At 38.1% G+C, this 18,856-nt stretch overlaps 5 protein-coding genes across 25 annotated transcripts in view; 1 reads left to right on the forward strand and 4 right to left on the reverse strand.

Annotated features, from left to right (window-relative positions):
- Window positions 1-80: 80 nt before the first annotated feature.
- Window positions 81-837, forward strand: LOC108566189 (the record flags this gene model as incomplete). Its single annotated transcript, XM_017925946.1, has 2 exons — window positions 81-483; window positions 536-837. Coding segments are annotated over 2 exons (484 nt in total), but the record flags the coding sequence as incomplete, so codon positions are not given.
- Window positions 838-2,662: 1,825 nt separating this feature from the next.
- On the reverse strand, window positions 2,663-8,159 carry LOC108566197 (mitochondrial Rho GTPase). 6 transcript variants are annotated; one of them, XM_017925969.1, is made up of 12 exons: window positions 8,087-8,159; window positions 7,807-7,973; window positions 6,152-6,554; window positions 5,942-6,094; window positions 5,548-5,885; window positions 5,159-5,487; window positions 4,956-5,086; window positions 4,667-4,879; window positions 4,408-4,604; window positions 3,762-3,800; window positions 3,467-3,538; window positions 2,663-2,854 (listed from the first exon to the last, which is right to left on the reverse strand). In XM_017925969.1, exons 3-12 carry the CDS (start codon window positions 6,551-6,553, stop codon window positions 2,722-2,724), a joined length of 2,007 nt encoding a protein of 668 aa, XP_017781458.1. In that variant the 5' UTR covers window position 6,554; window positions 7,807-7,973; window positions 8,087-8,159; the 3' UTR covers window positions 2,663-2,721. The 6 variants fall into 6 exon arrangements, with proteins under 6 accessions (XP_017781458.1, XP_017781460.1, XP_017781459.1 ...); XM_017925971.1 differs by lacking the exon at window positions 8,087-8,159 and having other exon boundaries at window positions 5,548-5,876; window positions 7,807-8,081; XM_017925970.1 differs by lacking the exons at window positions 7,807-7,973; window positions 8,087-8,159 and adding an exon at window positions 7,255-7,276.
- Window positions 8,160-8,303: 144 nt separating this feature from the next.
- LOC108566199 (probable serine hydrolase) lies at window positions 8,304-10,611 on the reverse strand. 6 transcript variants are annotated; one of them, XM_017925977.1, is made up of 6 exons: window positions 10,352-10,611; window positions 10,246-10,301; window positions 9,935-10,182; window positions 9,053-9,879; window positions 8,912-8,984; window positions 8,304-8,366 (listed from the first exon to the last, which is right to left on the reverse strand). In XM_017925977.1, the coding sequence occupies exons 3-5, from the start codon at window positions 10,118-10,120 to the stop codon at window positions 8,981-8,983; spliced, it is 1,017 nt and encodes a 338-aa protein (XP_017781466.1). In that variant the 5' UTR covers window positions 10,121-10,182; window positions 10,246-10,301; window positions 10,352-10,611; the 3' UTR covers window positions 8,304-8,366; window positions 8,912-8,980. The 6 variants fall into 6 exon arrangements, with proteins under 6 accessions (XP_017781466.1, XP_017781464.1, XP_017781468.1 ...); XM_017925975.1 differs by having other exon boundaries at window positions 9,043-9,879; XM_017925979.1 differs by lacking the exon at window positions 10,246-10,301 and having other exon boundaries at window positions 9,043-9,879.
- Window positions 10,612-11,541: 930 nt separating this feature from the next.
- On the reverse strand, window positions 11,542-18,501 carry LOC108566194 (transformer-2 protein homolog alpha-like). Of its 11 annotated transcripts, none has more exons than XM_017925952.1 (9): window positions 18,420-18,499; window positions 18,086-18,157; window positions 16,341-16,453; window positions 15,819-15,926; window positions 15,273-15,534; window positions 15,039-15,214; window positions 14,559-14,597; window positions 13,717-13,796; window positions 11,542-11,993 (listed from the first exon to the last, which is right to left on the reverse strand). In XM_017925952.1, exons 1-9 carry the CDS (start codon window positions 18,432-18,434, stop codon window positions 11,938-11,940), a joined length of 921 nt encoding a protein of 306 aa, XP_017781441.1. In that variant the 5' UTR covers window positions 18,435-18,499; the 3' UTR covers window positions 11,542-11,937. The 11 variants fall into 11 exon arrangements, with proteins under 11 accessions (XP_017781441.1, XP_017781439.1, XP_017781446.1 ...); XM_017925950.1 differs by having other exon boundaries at window positions 13,717-13,820; XM_017925953.1 differs by lacking the exon at window positions 11,542-11,993 and adding an exon at window positions 12,205-12,445 and having other exon boundaries at window positions 13,717-13,820.
- A 256-nt stretch (window positions 18,502-18,757) lies between these two features.
- Window positions 18,758-18,856, reverse strand: part of LOC108566195 (DNA-directed RNA polymerase II subunit RPB3) — a 1,775-nt gene continuing 1,676 nt past the window's right edge. The window contains exon 5 of the mRNA XM_017925964.1: window positions 18,758-18,834. Within this exon, the coding sequence (XP_017781453.1) occupies window positions 18,800-18,834 (35 nt within the window). The 3' untranslated portion in view covers window positions 18,758-18,799. The remainder of the gene's footprint in view (window positions 18,835-18,856) is intronic.

The following is an 18,856-nucleotide window of genomic DNA, read 5'->3' on the forward strand; positions in this document are numbered from 1 at the left end:
GTGGACGCGAATCCGGACCTGGAGCAGAGATTCGGCGATTTGAAATTGGAATGCGATCGACTGTTGGCCGTCATCGACAGAGAGTTACCCGAACCGGAGGAGAATGCCGATTGCAGCGTCGAATCTGGTGCAAGTGGAGGTCAAAAGAATTTGTCTGATAGGATTGGTTGTTTGGAGGCGAAGCAGAAACTCTCCGAGGCCGCTCCGTGCGTCCAATCGAGCGTCAGCGTGCGAAGCGTCAAGTCGGACGTGGACGAAAAGTACCCGGAGAATTGGTCGCGCGATTCCCTCATCGATCTGAACACCGTCGTCAATTTACCTCCGGTTCCCGAAGACATCTTCACTTGCTTCTCCAATAAACCGACGAGGACGTCGAGTTTGTCCAGTCTGAAGGGAATGCGCAAGGTGAAGCTGTTTCTGCAGAGGGCCGCAAACAATTCCGATGATGAGGACAGCTCGGACTTTGATGAGCACGATCCGGTGGTCTGTAACGAGAAAAACTGCTTTAAATTGTGTTAAGTTAAGGGTATTTCAGGGCGACGGCGAGGATAAGTGCACCAATTCAACGAAGAAACTTCTTCTGGGCAACATCAAAGAGGAGACGCAACAGGATTGAGGCTATTTTTAGATCGAAGACAGCTAAATTGATAAGGGGTTGTTGGCAGAAGTGGTTGAAAGAAATTGGACATGGATGATGAATGTAATTTTCGTCCGTCGGGATTTCTCTCTTTCTCCTTTCGTTTTCATGGATCAATAGATTATTTTCCAGACATTCACACCCTCCTCTTTTCATGGAAACTCAACTTTTGTGGACAAAGAACTTCCTAATGTCTTGTTACAATCTTATCAAATCGTTCATTCATAACATCTACACCGCAAACAACACGAGACTTGTTTCAATTACTCAACGCAGATAACGCTCATTATATCTAATGAAGTTTTAGACTTTTGAAAAAGAGAACATCGAAAATGACAGTAAACAATTAGGCGAAAGTGGTTAAAACAATTAATTAAATGTGTAAGATGTTTTACACTCAATATGTAAAAATTTAATTAGATTCAATTTTGGAATTACAAAAAAAAAATCGATTTTAAATTAGGAAAATCCAATAACTACTCGATATCGTATGCAACCAAATGTACACATACAAACAAATTGCAGATTACTTTAAAAAAAAAAATACTGTATACAAAAATTAGATTGAGAAAAATCTGTATTACTATTACTTGTTGATGTATTGACAATTTAAAGTTGTAGTGTATGCAACCAAATGTGCTCATCATCAAGAAAATACAATTGAACAACTGTCAGACTGATAATAATTTAAAAACAAAACAAAAAAACAGGAATGGAATTAAACAAAAGAACGATCAACAGACTTAAAACAATTTCCCCGTTTTTATTGGAGAAATAAGCAAAAGTAAAATTTGTTAGTGTTACCATGGTTATATTATTAGTTGTTGCAAAATCAACTGTTATATTCACTCCAAATAAAATAAACAAATAAATAAAAGTTTTCTTTTGTTTTCCTTATATTATTATTATTATAATTATGATATCTCTATCTTCGTCTCCTCGCGTCTACATTAAATACAAATACAATCATTTTCGCTTCTTCCTCCTTTTTTTATTTTATTTTAATTATTTTCGTCTATGAAAAAATATATAACAACATTTTCGTCCTTCCTCCTAAAACTAATTATCTCATTTATTTTTAGCTTCCTATATAGTTGATTTTTCTGTTTTTTCGTTAAAAGGATTATTAAAAACGATAAATCTATACAAAATAATAGTGATAATATATATATATAATGCAATATAGAATTTATTTTTTCCTTTGTTTTGTTTCTTTTATATATGGATATTTTATATTTGTAATAAATGCTAAACTATTATTATTATTTGTTTTTCTTTTCTTTTGTTTTTTTTTTAATAATCGTACACATCCAGAAACAATTTTCAAACGCCCAGTCTCCTCCTACTAATCGGCAATCTTTTGTTTGTTTCCTAGCAACAGTTCTTATTTTACTTCAAAGAAAGAAAAAAAGATTAACGAAAAGTACGTATAACAAATTGCATATATATTTTTTTTTGTGTTTGGCAGTCGAACGCAGGAAACTTTTGAATTGAAAGAACAGTACGAAATACAAAATAAATCAAAACAAAAAAGTTTTATAGACTAGAGAAATGTATATAGACAAAAAAATAAAATAAATCCAGTAAATGCCAGATCATCATCATCAACGTATGTAAAAACTAATAAAACGAATTTAATTTAATTTAAAAAAAAAAAGTGTGAACAAACAGATTTTAAAATGAATCAAATAAACGGTAATAACAAACAAACTGTGGTCGCCCAACGACGGAAGTACAATGAACCACAGCTTTTATTATTCTCCACAAAACAAAAAACAAAAATACGTAAGAGACGATTACGCTTCGAAATTGAAGGGGTTTGGGGGGGTGAGAGTGGTGTCAAAACCGCAAGTGAAGAAAACCAATCAGAATGAATGAAAACAAAAAAGGGGCGGGGTTGGGGTAATAAACAAAATCTATCTACATGCGTCGTGGGAGTGGCGATGGGCGGAGCTAGCCACGCCCCCGCGACGCTCAAGTATTCTCGTAACTAGTGTGGGTATATGTGTTGTTGTTTTGTTACTCTTTTTGTTTTTTTAAGTCAGCAGTACTCTTTGGAAATTGCTGTTCGTAATTTCGCTCTCTTATCTGACTTTGTCCGTGGCGTTCAACACCTTCATCGCGATGAGACCGAAGGCCGTGGCCGCGGCCAATCCGAGTCCCGCCTTCCACCACATCGCCGAATCCGTGGGGAGAAGTCCAAAGTCCCGCAGGTTTCTAAACAGAAAAATAAGCGTTGATTAGCGATTCACCAGGAAGAACTATTATTAAAACGTAAACAGTTACATCAGCATACACAGAAACAAAACAAAAACATGCCACGGATTAATCAATTGTTTTTCCAAAGAAAATTGAAAATGATAGAGTGCGTAAAGCGTGCTACGACACTGTTTAGATATCGCAAATGCATGGAACAATTTCATTTATTTTTACAATTTTCATTAAATTAATTATTCCAAACACTTTCAACATAAAAGAAATAACTAATACTTACAACAACAACGATAAAATAACAAGCTGTTACCTTAATACGAAACACATCAAATCATGCATCAAAACTAATTTACACAAATATTTTTTTTTTTAATTTTCGTTTCATTTTTTTTGTCTGGTCGCCAATCGAAGTTAATCAAACCCTAATGTAATTATTTTTAAATGTTATTTGTATATACTTGGTAGTTAGAAAAAAAATTAAAGAAAGGAAATTAGTAATTGTAGAAAAGATGAAAAACATTCAATTATTTCTTCTTTTTTCTGTTGCTGTTAATGTAATATTTAGTATTAAGTATATAGAAGGTATAATAATAATAAATCTGATTTAATAGCAACCTGTAAAAGTGACTGAACCATTCTGATGGTTGCGGTCTTAACAACAACATGTTTACCATACGCCGCAAAGGACTGCAAAAAGAACATAAAACAGGTATATCACACAGAGTAGTGCCAATATTCTTTGTACATTTTGATATTTTAAATATGCAACGTGTTGTAGAGTTGTAAAAGAAACAAACAAACAAAAGTATAAAGTATGCATCTGATGATTGTCGTCTCTACAATCATTTTCTCGTGATATTTCGTTTTTTTTTCTGGCTCTCGGACTTAATGCGAACTTTCTAAGACAAACCTGTGCTTATAGAACAAGATCCAGGCGGCTTGAAACCGTCTGAGCGTGGGATGAAAAGAGAATACAACAAATTAATAACTTTGTATAAACCGATTATTTCTCCGCTAATTTGCAGATAATGTTATGATATGTAAATAGTTTCGTCTGTATCGCTCCCAATTCATTTACAATATAAATAGACAACACAAATGTAATCAAATTATTACGTTACAAAATAACTAAATTTGGTTTCTAGTCGAAATAAGCTTAAAGAAAGAGACATGGTTTTATAGAATTTCAATCCACTAAAAGTTACTCAATTAATAATAAGGGGAAACTGCTCTAAATCTACGAAGAAATCTAAAGTAAAAACAACAACAAATGAAATCCCGCGTTGGTTCGTGGCCCACTCAGACTCCTTTTTGTAGGGTTGGCTAAAACATGTAGCGAAGAACGTCAAGAGTACTACATTCTTTAGATAACCCCACAAAAACAAATCCACGAACTTGAAGATGATCAAAGCCCCGACCTGCAAAACGCTCGCATACCAAACACATCCAAACAAATCATGAATTGGGAGGAGAGATTTACGCTTTCTTCTAATATTTTTGCAGTAAAATTGACTCGCGGTTTATATGAAATTATTAAGTAAGTTTTGCGGACTTACGGAAACGCGGCCATCGTGGCCAACTTCGCGAAGACATCTTTCCTCGTGTGTCCGCGAACGCTGAACTGCTGCGGCGGCAGGATCTTGTACTTCTGACAGAAGAAGGCCGGCTGCAGCAGGTAGTCCTGTCTGACATCGTCCAGGTCGCTCTTCGACGCCACAACCAGAACGGGAATCTTGCTATCAGCAAAATATTTCTGCACAGAAAAATATCGAAATTGAATACGTTGTTGTTGTGCGAATGTTGTCAATTCATTACGATGAATATCCTGGCGATGTACTCGAAAGATTTGGGATCGTTCCTGTCGTACATCAAGCATGCCACGTCGCAGTGGACCTCGTGCGGTAGCAGAGGATCGGACACGTTTCGCACGTTGATATCCCTCAGCACCATGATCTTCTCCTGACCGTACACCTGGACCATGTTCACCGTGCAATGAGGGCTGCCGGCGATGTCCGGTTTCACGTTTTTCTGCAACCAAACCAACAGCAAAATTAACATATTTTTGTCAAAACGCATTTTGTGTAAAACAAAAAAACAAACAAACCTCGGTCAGTGGTCGTATGAAACTTTTGCAGAAGCTGGATTTGCCGGCGCTGTTGGGACCGATCACGTGGCACTGGTACACGTTCCTGCTGGACTGCTTCTTGATCAAGTCTAATTTCTTTTCTCTCGTGACTGCAAATGTGAAAGTACCGTCATTATTACCATGATCGTTGTAAAGGAAATGCGATTTGTTGTAATACGCACTTTGTACGGCTGTGACTTGCGAGTCGTTCTCGTAGATATTGTAGCCAAGGTAGGCGAGGTACTCGAAAGTTCTTGGTAGATCTGTGAGCGTCATCAAAGCCCATTGGCACATGTAGCCCTGGTAGGTGATCCAACCTTTATCGTTGGTCGGCACCATATCGCTAACGTCAGGTCCCCAAGGTGGAGTTGGGCACGTGGAGAAGAGCTCCTCGAATTCGGTGGGCGACAGAGCCTGATCCCTATCCTTGTCGTGTCTCTCGAAAATGTGCGTCAAAAACTGCTGTCCCCTGTGAGACAGCTCCGTCGAACATCCACCGATGATCTTGATTCTGCACATAAAAACAAATTAATCACTTGCTGTTAACTTCTTGTTCAAGTGAGATGCGTACGTGGGGAAAAGGTAGTCCTTGGACATGTTGAGGTTGTCATTGTAACCGAACTTTCTGAGTACGGTCCAGGTGGTCTCGTTACGTCCCCTCTGGATGAAGAGGCTGTGCAGGTAGAGGAACCCCTTCAGATTGACGCAGTTGTGCGTGACGCCATCCTCGAGGTTCTTCCGCAGCACGCCTTTGACGTCGTCGAGGACTTGCGGTTGCAGGGGCGTATTGAAGCAGCGGCTCTGGAAGTTGTTCAGCTCGATGTCGTTGAGCAGACCGTCGCAGTCGATATCACAGATTTTGAAGATGCGAACGAGCGCCTTCCTGCACGCGTCCGTCAGCTGAAATCGCTAATGATCAGTCAGAAGAAGATGGTTTAAAGCGATTCGCAAAGAAAAAGCCTTACGTCGGAGCTCTCCACGGAGTAGATGGGCCCCGTCGGATGGAGGACCGCCTTCTGTGCGTAGTAGAACATCTCCGAGATGTTCTTGAGGGTTCGCGCGGAGCATTCGATGCACGTCTCCACCTCGGAGTATTGATCCATTATCGTGTACACGCCCTACGAAAAGAAAAGCATAAATATACTCTGGTGTCTATTCACCAATAAAACTGTTACCTCTATCGTGGAGTACTCCACCAGGTCGATCTTGTTGCCGACGAGGACGACGGGCACCTGGAAATCGCCGCAGACCTCGCGGATGTGCGGCAACCAGTACGTGGATATCCTGTCGATCGAGTCTTCGTCGTCGACGGCGTACACCACGCATATGACGCTCGCCCTTTTGATTTGATCATTCAACTCGTCGTCGGTCTGATCGGCTGCGGAGTAATCAACGATGTTTGTCGGCACCTGTTCAGGTGTAACGTCTGCTGGTATGGTGATCTCTTCTGCTCTGGTGGGCACATTCTCAGGGAACTCCTCGCTCACCAGCGACAGGATCAGCGAGGTTTTGCCCACTCCCCTGTCGCCCAGCAGAAGTATTCGAACGTTCCGCTTCGGCACAGATCGAATAACCATCCTGCAAAACACAATTAACACAATTAACAGTTATTACTAAACTTAATATTTTATCAATAATTGATATCGAAATAACAAATTTTTGGGTTTACAAATTGAATAATATCTATTAAATACAATAATCAACATCTCAATATCAATTTAACTCGAATAACAAATTAAACATTTGAATATCGTCCTTATTGTATGGATCAAAGCGGTATTGAATTTGTTCAGTTATTCATCAGATCGAAGCGAGCGTTGATCAAGGATAGGTCATGTGACATTATACACCACACACGATATCTTTGCAGAAGACAGTTTCATATTTCATTACATCCATCACCCTAAAAACAATTACTTTCTCTTCCCCCTCAAAAAAAAAAAACAAGAAAATTGCGTACATTACTAAAATAATATTTTAACAATATTTTCAATGCTTGATGAATCCAAATGGATTTTATGACCCAGATTAATCATATTTTTAGAATACACACTTGCTCTAAACTAATCGTTTTTTTGTGCCTTCGAAAACTTGATAATTACAAAGAAAAACAATCGAAAAATAGCAATGACCTAATCGCAAATTTACAACTTAACCGCATTTTTCAACGATTCTAATTAGATTCCTCGCATTGTAAGAAACAAATATGTCTAAAACAATAATAATAATAGGATATGAAAAACTGTCGAGATAAGGCAAACAAAAAAAAAGGACTTACGTAATTGAAGTATAAACAAGGCAAATTTAATTTAAACAAACAAACGTCAAATCGGGATTTCTTATGCGTTTGAGAGCAGTAGTTTTTTTTTTTTTGCAAACATAGATAAAAATAGATTGTATTGGAAATCTCCCATGCTCGGATTGATAATACTTATGTAAGTGAGGTTTAGATGATAGCAACAATTGCTGAATTCAAATGAAATGTATTAAGAGTGTTGAAAGGTTAATTAAAATAAAAAAAAAACAATTGCATTGAATGAATAGAAAAGAAAATAAAAGAGAAAGCGTTGGTTGCTTGATTGGTTTTTGTTTTCTCTACTTGCAATGGTTTGATAACAATTAACCTGTAAAGTGGAAATTGAATAACTTCTATCTACCTAACCTGTCTTTTTATTTTTTTTTTGGAGCAGTTCATTGGGGTTGCTACCATCAACCCCCACACGTACACACAGTTACCTAACCTCACCCTGTCTGCATTGCTGCTCTCTCCCATTCTTTGTTTTGCTTTACGTAATAATAATAATAATAGAAGTGTGATTAATCCGGTTACCTGTCGTTTCTGTCGTTCTGCGTTCCTATAAGAATGTCAAATGAGTCCCGGGGTCAAAGTGCCTCCCAAATCGCGTCCACGGAGAAGACTCAGTCTCAGCAACTCGCATAGTAATAACACCTGGTGTTGTCGAAGCACATGTCCCACTCGAAGAAGACGTTCAACAACTGCAACAACGACACACAACCGGTAAATTTTACTAGAGAATGTCAGTAGAGTGATTTTTTTTTTGGCAGTTCAAATCCGGTTGTAAGAATCATTCGAACTTTACGACTCTCACTCTCTCTAACTCTCGTTATTTTGACAACCCCTTCGATGCGGCCCCGGCCATTCACTAAACGTCAGTGTGGTGTGGTGTGTAAGTGGAGAGGATGGCGCGGCGCTAGAGGTTGGTGCGGCGCGACGCCTTCACCGCTTCACGTGACGTTCGAATCGCGGCCAATCCGTGGGTCGGACGTTAAACGAGTTGCAGCGACGCAAAACGAGGCTCGTCTCGTGATTGGTTCACGTGTGCGTCCATCTTTGCGTCGGCCCCCATCTCTGTGCATCTCCCGCGTCGCCTGCAATACAAAAATCGTGGGGGGGCTATTAATATCCATCGCTAAAGGAAACGTGAACCGCCAAAACAGAAATTTAGGAGCGAATCTCGTTGCTCTATTACTACTGTTATTACCATTAATTCATCCACTGTCTTTACACAATTAAAATGATTTATTTTAATTGCTACACAACAAATCCAAAATATATCAATAGGAAACGAGGAGTGGATATTCTTCAAAGAAATGTAATTGTATAATTATGTAAACTGTGATATGGTAAAATATGGTTGCCTAACAATTTAAATATGCCATCTAGCGACATGTTACGAACTACAATTTATCGCCATCTATTATGAATTTGGAAAATTTAAAAATTTATTAGCAATTATTATTATAAACGCATTTTACTCCTAGTTTTTGATTGTTGAAAAATGAAATAATAGTAAAAAGGTAAACATGGGGGGCAAATATGTATAAAGTTTAGTAAATAATTTAAGGTAATAATTAAGCTTAATATATTTTTGGAAATAGATTACAGTTTACCTTTATAGTTAATGTCAATTTACCTGTTGCTTTACATCAATTAATTTGCGTGTAGATTCCGCAGAACATATTTTCCGGACAATATATGAAAATCATCTGAAAGTTTAGTGTAAATTTAATAATGCAGTTGTTGCAGTTGATGGAAGGAATTTACCTTGAGTTACAGTTTACTCTTTACATCGATCTTTGCTGATAGTTTCGTGTTCACGTCGAATTTGTCGAGAAACTTGTTGACGACTTTGGCGATCTTCTCCGGTTCGTTCAGATGGACGTGATGCGATCCGAGGATGTCGTGCACCTCGCAATTGCGACTCGCGTACAGCAGAACCTTGTAGAATTTCGTGAACTCCTCTTCGTTCTCGAAATAAGGACTGTCGTCAGTCTTCGTGATCAGGATGGGAAAACCGACATGTCTGCAGGCGAAAAGACAATCCTCTCTGTCCACCAGTCTGAACGAAAAGAGATTGCAGCGCGTGTCCCTGCTGAAATGGTAGGTGCCGGGATCGTGCTTCGATGGGACGACACCCTGATCGAGCAGGTAGCAGACGTTCTGCAGGTCGATCGATTTCCCCGACTGCACGTACATCGTTCTCTCGAGCGTACCCAAAGTTGTCGTCGGCGGACCTTTCACCAAATCCCTCTGGATCACAAGAGCTCGCTCCATGTCTTTGTAGATCGTGTCCATCTTGTTGTGCTTGGGCGGAAACGGTGGATAGAGAGCGTCCAGGAAGATGGCCATGTCGCAGTTCCGTGGACAGATCACCGCGTAGATGAACACGATCGCGGCGCCGCTCGAATGTCCCATCAACGAGACACGATCCCACTCGAAGAAGTTCTTGATCAGGTGGATGGTGAGCAGCATCATCTGATCCGTGTACAGCATCCCTGACGGCAGATGACTGGATTTACCGTGTCCCGGCAGATCTATGGTCAGGAAGCCGATCTTGTTGCTGAGCATCGGGATGAGACGGTCAAAGCTACCGCAGTTCTCCTGAAATTCCCGATAACTTAAAAAATACATTTAACAATTTGAATAAACAATTCACCTTGATGGCGTGAATGACGAGGATGGGTCTGCGATCTTGAGGACCCCACCATTTCCCGCACACGTTGCCCCACGGCACCTTGATCTTCACATCCACGCAGGCCTTCGGCTCCGGATCGTTGTTGGCGAAGAGTTTCGTGATGTTCGGCTTTATGTTCGAGAGGAGTTTGCGGGCGGCGCTCAGCATGATACTTTGCTAACGGAAATTTTGTTCTTCACATGATGACGTCCCGAAAACTGCGTTGACATCTGATAACCGAAAGACGTCTATCAAAATTAAATCAACACATACAAAAAAAATAAAATAATTACCAAAACGCAGCAACAACATTTCCAAAAGTCTCATTAATCCAAACATGTTGCTCGAACTAAAGAATTAACACTTTACATCACAGCTTGCCAAGAAACAAAAGCTCACCTCCGAAACGTGGTGAATTCCTCAAAGTCACGTAAATCTCTCTTCAAGTTGCAACAAACTCTCCTCAAGAAGATTGGTTTCGATCTTGGTTACAATCTGAATACAAATCGAGTTAATAAAAGCGATTACACTTTGCAAAGAAATGCTTACCATTATCGTGCGTACGCGTCACCAGCAAACCTTTGTTACTATGTTTCCCATAACAACGTGTTTGTGTTTTCCACTTACATAACACGCAATTGTTTGTCCAATGCCAACGTTTTTAATTGCAATTCTACATTTTAAATATTTTTATACACTTGTTTTTTGAATTGAAACAAAAGATGGTAGAAAGGAAAAGGAGATGAGCAAAAAATTGGTCAGAAAAGAAAACCAATAAATTTCAGTCGAAAGTCAAACATCATTTATTACAATAATAATAATAATAATTCCAAAACTAATTGAAACTTGAACTAGGAGCAATAGAAAATTTTAAATGAAAAACAAATTTTAAAGTAATATATAAATGTTAAAGAGAGAAATTAACAAAAAAAAATAATTAAAAAAAAAACAAACCTATCCGTGTCCATCGTGTTTAAATTAAAGAGCAGAAATTAACAGAAATTGATTGAGAAATTATAAAGAGTAAAAAAGAAAAATAAATTAACAAGCGCATATCGAAGACGATGGCACACACAAACACAACGTACAAAATATTATTATCTTTTGTTGTTTTTGTTGTTGTTAAAGAGAATAAAAATAATGAAAAGCGATACAGAGCATGCCCATACCTAACAACATTTCTATTTTGTTCTCTTGTTTCAAAAGTTGCTTCGTACATTATTCATTTATTTTATTTTTTGTCCGCCGTTCACAGTTACGACTTTCTTTTGTTATCTTTTTTTGTTATAATTATATCTTAACACTATTTTCTTCAGAGCTTATATTTGCGAAAGGGCACGTGGGCGGCGTTGATGGATGTTTTCTTTTTTCTTGCTTGCTTGACTTGAGAAACTTGCTTTTTTTTTGGTAATTTGTTTTTTTTTATTGGCACGCTCTTCTCTCACACTGAGTTTGTTTTTTCTTATGACGGGGGGGCGGAAGCAGAAGAGAGGTGAGGAATGTAACGTAAAAAAAGAAAAGAGAAAAAAAAAACACAATTTTAATTCAGACGGCCATTTGGTACGTTCACAGCGGTTTCTTCGGCTTACCTATCGTATCGTGCGGTTTGTCTCTTGATTATTACTTTTTTTGTTTGTTTGTTTGTTTGTTCTTAAGGATGAGAGAAAGAGTACTGCATATTGTTTCTGTTTTTGGTTGATCAAGTTCGCTTCGGTTACCAAGGAGATGATTGTTTGGTTGATTTATGGGCGGGGTCTTGGATGTTACCGCCCTTTTCTCCATCCATATATACACGTAGATGTAAAAGCCGCGTGCTTCGTGATTATTTATTATTTTTTTCTTTTCTTTTCGCACGAAGATGAACAGAAACGGTGGACGACGACGACGACGAACTTCTTTTTTTGCAGTTTACCCTTTTGTGTGTGTTTATGTGTGTTTTTTTTTTCACTCGTTTTCTTCATCATCATCATCATCAACATCTCCTCTCACATTTGCATTTTGTATTCGTACTGAGAACTACAGAGCGTTTCTTGCGTGAAACCTATAAAAAACAGAAAACTGAGGAGGGCACACACGCTTCTGACACTTGAGGAGAGTGAGTGAGAGAGAGACAGAGAGATCGGAGGAGGCTTGAGAGATCTTGAGAGCACATAGTCAACTGTTTCTTTTTTGTTTTCCTTTTTCATTTGTTGCAGAAAGCACACAACAACAACAACAACACCTTGATTTATTTATTTTTTTCCGGTGTTTCATTTTTTATTTACCTCGTCGTGACCTGAGGACTCTCTCTTCTGACAGAACGCACAAAACGGCCGATCTTTCCCGACTTGCAAATCTCTTGCGATCATCATCGGAGAGGTTGTTTCATTTTTTTTTTCAAACGAAAAAAAAAACCGTCAACTTTCTTTTCTCTTTCATTACTTATTTTTTTTTTGTTAAATTTTTTTTTTTTTGGTTCAAAACATTTTCATCCAACACCTCGTTTTCTTAACCCTTTTCAAAAAACAAAGGAAAACAATGCATTAGTGCCACATTTATTACATAATCACCTTATCATTAGATTAATAACCATAGTAACGTAAATATTTATGTATAATAATAGAGCAATAAAGAAATCATAGAGGGAGATATTAAACATTATTCGTATATATTTTTTTTTGCTTTACATTATCATTATCATATTATATAACTTCTCTAAACTAGTAACATCATTCAGTTAAGGTCTCTCGTGAAACAGCAGAGGGCGATTAATGAAGAGAATGAATTGAAAAAAAAACAACAAATATTAATAGTAATAGAAAAATCAAAAGTGTATTCAGTGTGATACAATAATAATACTATATAATTCCGGTGATGGCACGAAAAAACAATGTTTGGTTGCGCGAAGAACTTCCGTTTTCGATCGACAGAAACATCGAGAAAGAGGGGGCGGGGCGAAAAATAATAATAATGGGCGGGGTAAAGGAGCGACGCCCACCCGCCGAACAATGGGCGGCGTTTACGCCAAAAAGAAAAACTTAACTTATGTACACTAAACATATCAAAGAAAACAAATATAAACCTAACCTTATTTATTTAATTTCTGCCATCGAAAACGAAAACAAAATGAAAAACCTCGAATCGAAAAGAAATAAACATCTCGAAACGCGTCGAAAAAAAAAATAAAACAATAATTTAACAATTTGAAAACTTTCAAAGAAAAAAAATAATTTTATATATATATATGCATAAATATATAGATTATTGTGAAATTTAAAGTTAATCCTCGATTTATGAAGGTGGATATTCCGGGAGACTTAATAAGGACCTGCAGAACGAAGATAAACAGAAAATAACGCCAAATGAAATAAATATTAAATTTAAAAAAAAACAATTAAATTAAATAAATATAGAAAAAAAAAACGTGTGTGGTGTATGTGTATATGCTGGGAAGCGCGAGAAGTTGGAATTTACAAACGAAAAAAATTGTGTTCGAAAACCGCGCGCAAAGTATTGAGACCTCTTCTCTAAGGGAATTATGAAATCGCGATTATATAATCTAGTGCAAGGTTATTGTATATGGAAAGATAATGTAATCAATGTAACAAATCATCATCAGTGCCCAAAATCTGACAATAAACAATATTAAATAATATTATTAATACACATAGAGAAAAATAATGGTAGCAATAATAATAATAAAAATAATAATGAACAAGAAGACAGTAATAGTATAAAACAATAAACTTAGATGGGGGTAGTTCAGTAAAAGTTGGGCGACTTACGTGGTGAGTATGACCTGGAGCGAGACCTCTCGTAACGCTTGCGTCGATAATGCGGGGAAGGCGACTGACGGTGGTATTTGCTGCGATAACCATCATAATTACCACTAAAAATATCACAAAATACTATAAAGTATTCTACGTCGCCCTGCACCGCGCACAGACACACACACCACACCACACACACGCAAACATACATATATACAAAAGACGAACATCAAAGAAATAAGCTTGAAGGAGGAATAACCGCCAATGAATACATTCGTGTAAAGCGGTCTTAAAAGTGTCATGCAAGTGTACTGAATTGGGAGAGGTTGGGGAAGTCGATGGTGCAACATATAGAAGGAGGACATAGAGAGTTCTCGTCCAATTTTTACTCGAAGATCTAACAATAGAAGGCAAACTTGATTTTATTAAATTTAGAGAGAAAAAAAAACTTGATTTGATGAAATTGTAGTGAAATTACGGGGCCGGGATTAATAGCACTAACATTCGCCAATTCCAGCACGGAAAACTTCACAACTTTAATCTTCCTGCGTTTTCTTGAAGCTCGCCTAGTTAACGACGAGCCCCACAAATGTTACAGGTGGTATATAAACGATCATTTCCAATTAAATTAATGGATGTGATGAATATTGAATGTGCCTTCATTTTTAGAACATCTCGATAAAAATTGAAAGGATGCAATTTCTTTGACGTGATGAGAAAGCTCATGCAGTTACTGTTTTAGTAGACGATGCGATTACGCAACGTGCGAAAGAGAGGACACACACTTCTGTTACGTAAGAGTTATAAAATATATATAAAGAGTAAAAGAAAAGTTTGTTTTTACTTCAAACACTCACTCCCTAGATTTGTCCCTTCGCCTGTCCCACTTCTCTGCACTGCAAATTACACAATCGTTAACTGTAATATACGCAATAATCGCATCCGGAAACGTCTCGTTTAACAATATTCAAGCAACGTCGATCGTTACGTAATATTGCTAAAGTGTAAAGCGAGTCCTTTAATGGAAGGTCTATGCGCTTTCGACAACTTCCATCCTAAAAATCCCTTTTACTTTGCTCTACCAACCCCGAGCAGCTAGTCGGACGCGTTTACTGGTCTCCGATAAAGTCATCCTCACTAACTAGTTGGATGATCCGTTTCAATCAAAGTTATTCACATGCACTCAACAATAATTGACGGGGGGGAGGTGGTGGGTCTATGATTTTTGAACGAAAAAATAAAAAAACAAAATACAGAACAAAGTTGGGAAATGGTTGGTTAGAGGGGTGACGTAGGAGAGATAATAGTAGTAATTGTTTGGTGAGATAGTTACTTACTAAGTCGGTTTTCCCATGTAAATGCCGGGTGTCGGGGTGTGTGCTCGCTGCGTGATCGAATAGTCCACCCTTATACTTTTACCATTAATTTTCATCCCGGTGCATTGTTCTTTCGCCACCTTCGCGTCCTCTACGCTCTCGAAATACACGAACGAGAATCCCCTCGAACGGCCAGTCTACAAGAGAATTCCAATTATATTTGCGTTCTAATCGCATTGATCGCGCAAAACTTACCTTTGCGTCAATAACGACTTGGACTCTCTCAACGGGTCCGTATTTGGTCATGATGTGGTACAGTTCCTCCTCGGTGCTGTATTCGCTCAGTCCGAAAACTCCTAAGCATCGGGAAGGATTCGGATTATCTCTGGTACCGTTGTGCCTCCGTCTGCTGGACATCGGACTGTGTGAATGTGACCTACGCCCGTACGATCTCGAACGACTGCGGGAATATCTGGAGGACTTGTACCTTCTCGGCGATCTCGATCGACTCCTCGACCTGTCGTACACACAAAAGCAAATCAATTAATAAAATGCAACGGATTACGGTCTTATGTTGCTGTCGTTGTTAGGTTACAAAAGCTTGAATTCTTGACGTTGCTAGGATACATTATTTTGTTTTATGTTGTTGATGTTGTTACTTGCAGATACAATCCGATCTTCTCTTCTCTTCATCCATAGTCTCTCGTCTAGCTAGCTTCACTTCATACGTGCGATCAAAAGCTGGTGCTTTCCAGATGTTTAGTTAACGTGATTTCTTCTACTATACACACAATCCTGTACCTATAGTATCTGCGACCTTCCCTGTCCCTGTCTCGATCATCTCTCCTCCTCTCGCGGTCCCTTTCTCGGTCCTCCCTGTACGACATTTTCCTGGATCTACTACGACTCCTAAAAAAAAGATAACCACAACGTTAAATGTGATAACAAGAAGAAAAATAAAGATAGAAACACAAAAAAACGCATATGAAAACCACAATGAGAATGTGCACATTTGCCACATTAAATTAGGAAAAAAAAACAGTACGTTTGCAATGACAACACGTGCATCAATGATAATGATAAGAACAGATCAATTGATGATGCCCTACGAAATTGTGATGGATGTTTTATAGAAGTGTCGTGAAGTTACGGGGCCGACCTATCGCACTGAAGCTGCGGATGCCAGCACGGAAAAACTTCACAATTATACTCTTCCTGCGTTTTCTTGAAGCCCATCTAGTTAACGATGAACCCCACAAATGTTACAGGTCTTTTCTCATTCCTCTCTTCACTTTTCTCTCTCTCGTCCAGCGTTTTCATTACCTGGAGTATCGCTTTAATCTGTTATTCTTAAGGGAATCCACGCTCCTCTCGTGCGGCGAAATCCTGTCCCTTTTAATTATTATCTTGTGTTCCGTCGGTGAACGGCTGTGATCCTGCGAAAACGAAATAACAATTAAAATAAAACTGTCGAAACGTATTTGTGCATAAAAATTGCATGCAAAACAATAACAATGGGTTATGGATGTGATTTTATGAATGAATGTCGTGGAACTACGGGGCTGAATGCGATTGTATTGCTTATAGAACAATGCCAGCACGGAAAAATTCCACTTTACGATCTGCCTGTATTTTCTTGGGGCTCACCACAGTCTTAGGTAGAACCCCACAAATGTAACAGGCTTCTCTACAAAGCTATTTGAAGATGATTGGATGCATGACGAGATTACCCAGATGTTCTACAATCGTAGTCACTTTAATTAAGCACCTTTTCTTTTCTTTTTTTTGATTAGATAAGATATTTACAAATATAATTAACAAATGCTCAGTGTGTTTGCAGAACATCTGGTAAACCCAAATGTAAGTAAAACAATATATAACGATGAAAAACACAAACGAAACACACACACATGCCGATACAATCCGACTCGGTTATAACGAATCCTTGTATAGCGAGAGCACAACAACGGCAGCATGCATCAAGTGTACGTATCGATATTTATACGGAATACAAACCGAACCTTCTAAAATAAGACTTCTTTATATCCGAGTTCGACTGTATTCAGAACAAAAAAAAAACGCACACGTTTTGTTAGTTGAAATACACACAAACAATTTGTATCTTGAGTATTTAAAGAAGATAAAGAACACAACAAGAGACATCTTCAACCAATCAAATCCAAAGAATTGTGGATTCATTAGAAATCTGGCATTCGATATTTTGTACAAATCTAAATTGCAAATAAATGAAAACCTCCTTGAAATTGGTTTAGCAATTAAACGACGCCTTGGTTTTATTCAACTCATTGTTTTGTTAGAGCTAAAACAAAGCAATCATTATGTTAAGTTTATAGAGGTAATAATGGTAATAACTTCGAAATGAACAGATTTCTCTAAAGCCGTGAAGGAATTGTTGCATTTATCAATCACAATTTCAAGAGCAAACCAAGTCATATCAATTGAAACAAGATATTGTTTTTGTTCATTTACAGTTTTATAAGCATTGAAACGAGAGATGTCAAATGTTTAATACACATCTTCTTTGCATATTTGATGCAATGCAACGAAAAAAGTTTTCCAAATTAACCACATTTTGGACATTTTCCTAACCTTACTTCACTTGAAGTGTATTTGAGCATATTTGTGAAATTTGAGATTTTTTAACATGCATTTTTTTTTCAGTATTAAAGCAAAGCTTAAGATATTAGAATTGGATCGAGTGCATTGAATTTCATGAAATGTGAGTGAACCTCGCAATAATGTCATTTGCAAATTGATAAGAAATTAAGCATTTTCTTCCAATTAGATTCAAATTGGAATGTGCTGAGATGAGAGCAACGATCAAGCAGATTGGATAGATGCCTCTTGTGGTTAAGTGGATGAAAGAGGTTGTTTATCGAGAGGTGATGAATGACCCCACTACTGACACACGAGGCACGTTACCGGAAACAAAAGACACCCTTGTTATTGAGAGGGGGCCCATGTACAGAGAGAAATAGACACACACATACGCACACAGAAAAAAAAAAGAGAGTAAAACGAAATGCGTTGCTATTGATAAAACTTACGGATCCAAGCGGGTGGTGCGGTCGGAAAGCAACTGAAAACGTGCTGCGGCCGCGACAACGAAGGAATCGCTCCTGATTATATTTGATATTTATTTCATTTTTTTATTTTTTGTGGTGGTTGTGGTGTACGGGTTTCAATATAAATAGCGAGCCGAGCGCATCCAGAGAGCAAGGAACAAAACAAAACAGAAAAAAAAGATAAACCTCGCACTGGTTTTACAAATATATATATATATATCAAAATGTTTGTGTGTGTCTGTGTATATGTATAAATATATCTACGAGTGTTGGATGTGAGTTTGTGTGTGCATGTGTGTATATATATAAAACTAACCTCTCTATCGCTCATGGTTTAAAAAAAGAACGGCGTCTCCGCTCTCCCGCGTTCTCCACCACCAATTCCCAGTCGAGAGATCGTCGTTATTTTTAGGACGGGACGCGCGCTCCGGCGATCGCAGATGAAGAGAAATAAAAAAAAAAGAAAGAAGGAGAAACGAACGAAGAGACGCGCACTCGAATTGGAACTTTTTCCTCCCAAACTGCGGCTGCAATCAACAACACCGAACTTCTCTCTTCTCTCGCACAAAACCAAACTAAAGATGGTCGCCACCGGACATTACGTACTCGCTTTTATTTACGCGCTTGTTCAATAATGGCGCATTTGCACGGTGATGCCAACGTTTAAAAAGAAATAGTGAAAACTCACGTTCAAAATCAAACGTCGAATCGTCGCCGAAAGATGTCGTGACCTGTAAATAATATTGAGCGTTA

Source organism: Nicrophorus vespilloides, unplaced genomic scaffold (genome assembly GCF_001412225.1).
Source record: "Nicrophorus vespilloides isolate i.1.1-1 unplaced genomic scaffold, Nicve_v1.0, whole genome shotgun sequence".
NCBI classification, from domain to species: Eukaryota; Metazoa; Arthropoda; class Insecta; order Coleoptera; family Silphidae; genus Nicrophorus; species Nicrophorus vespilloides.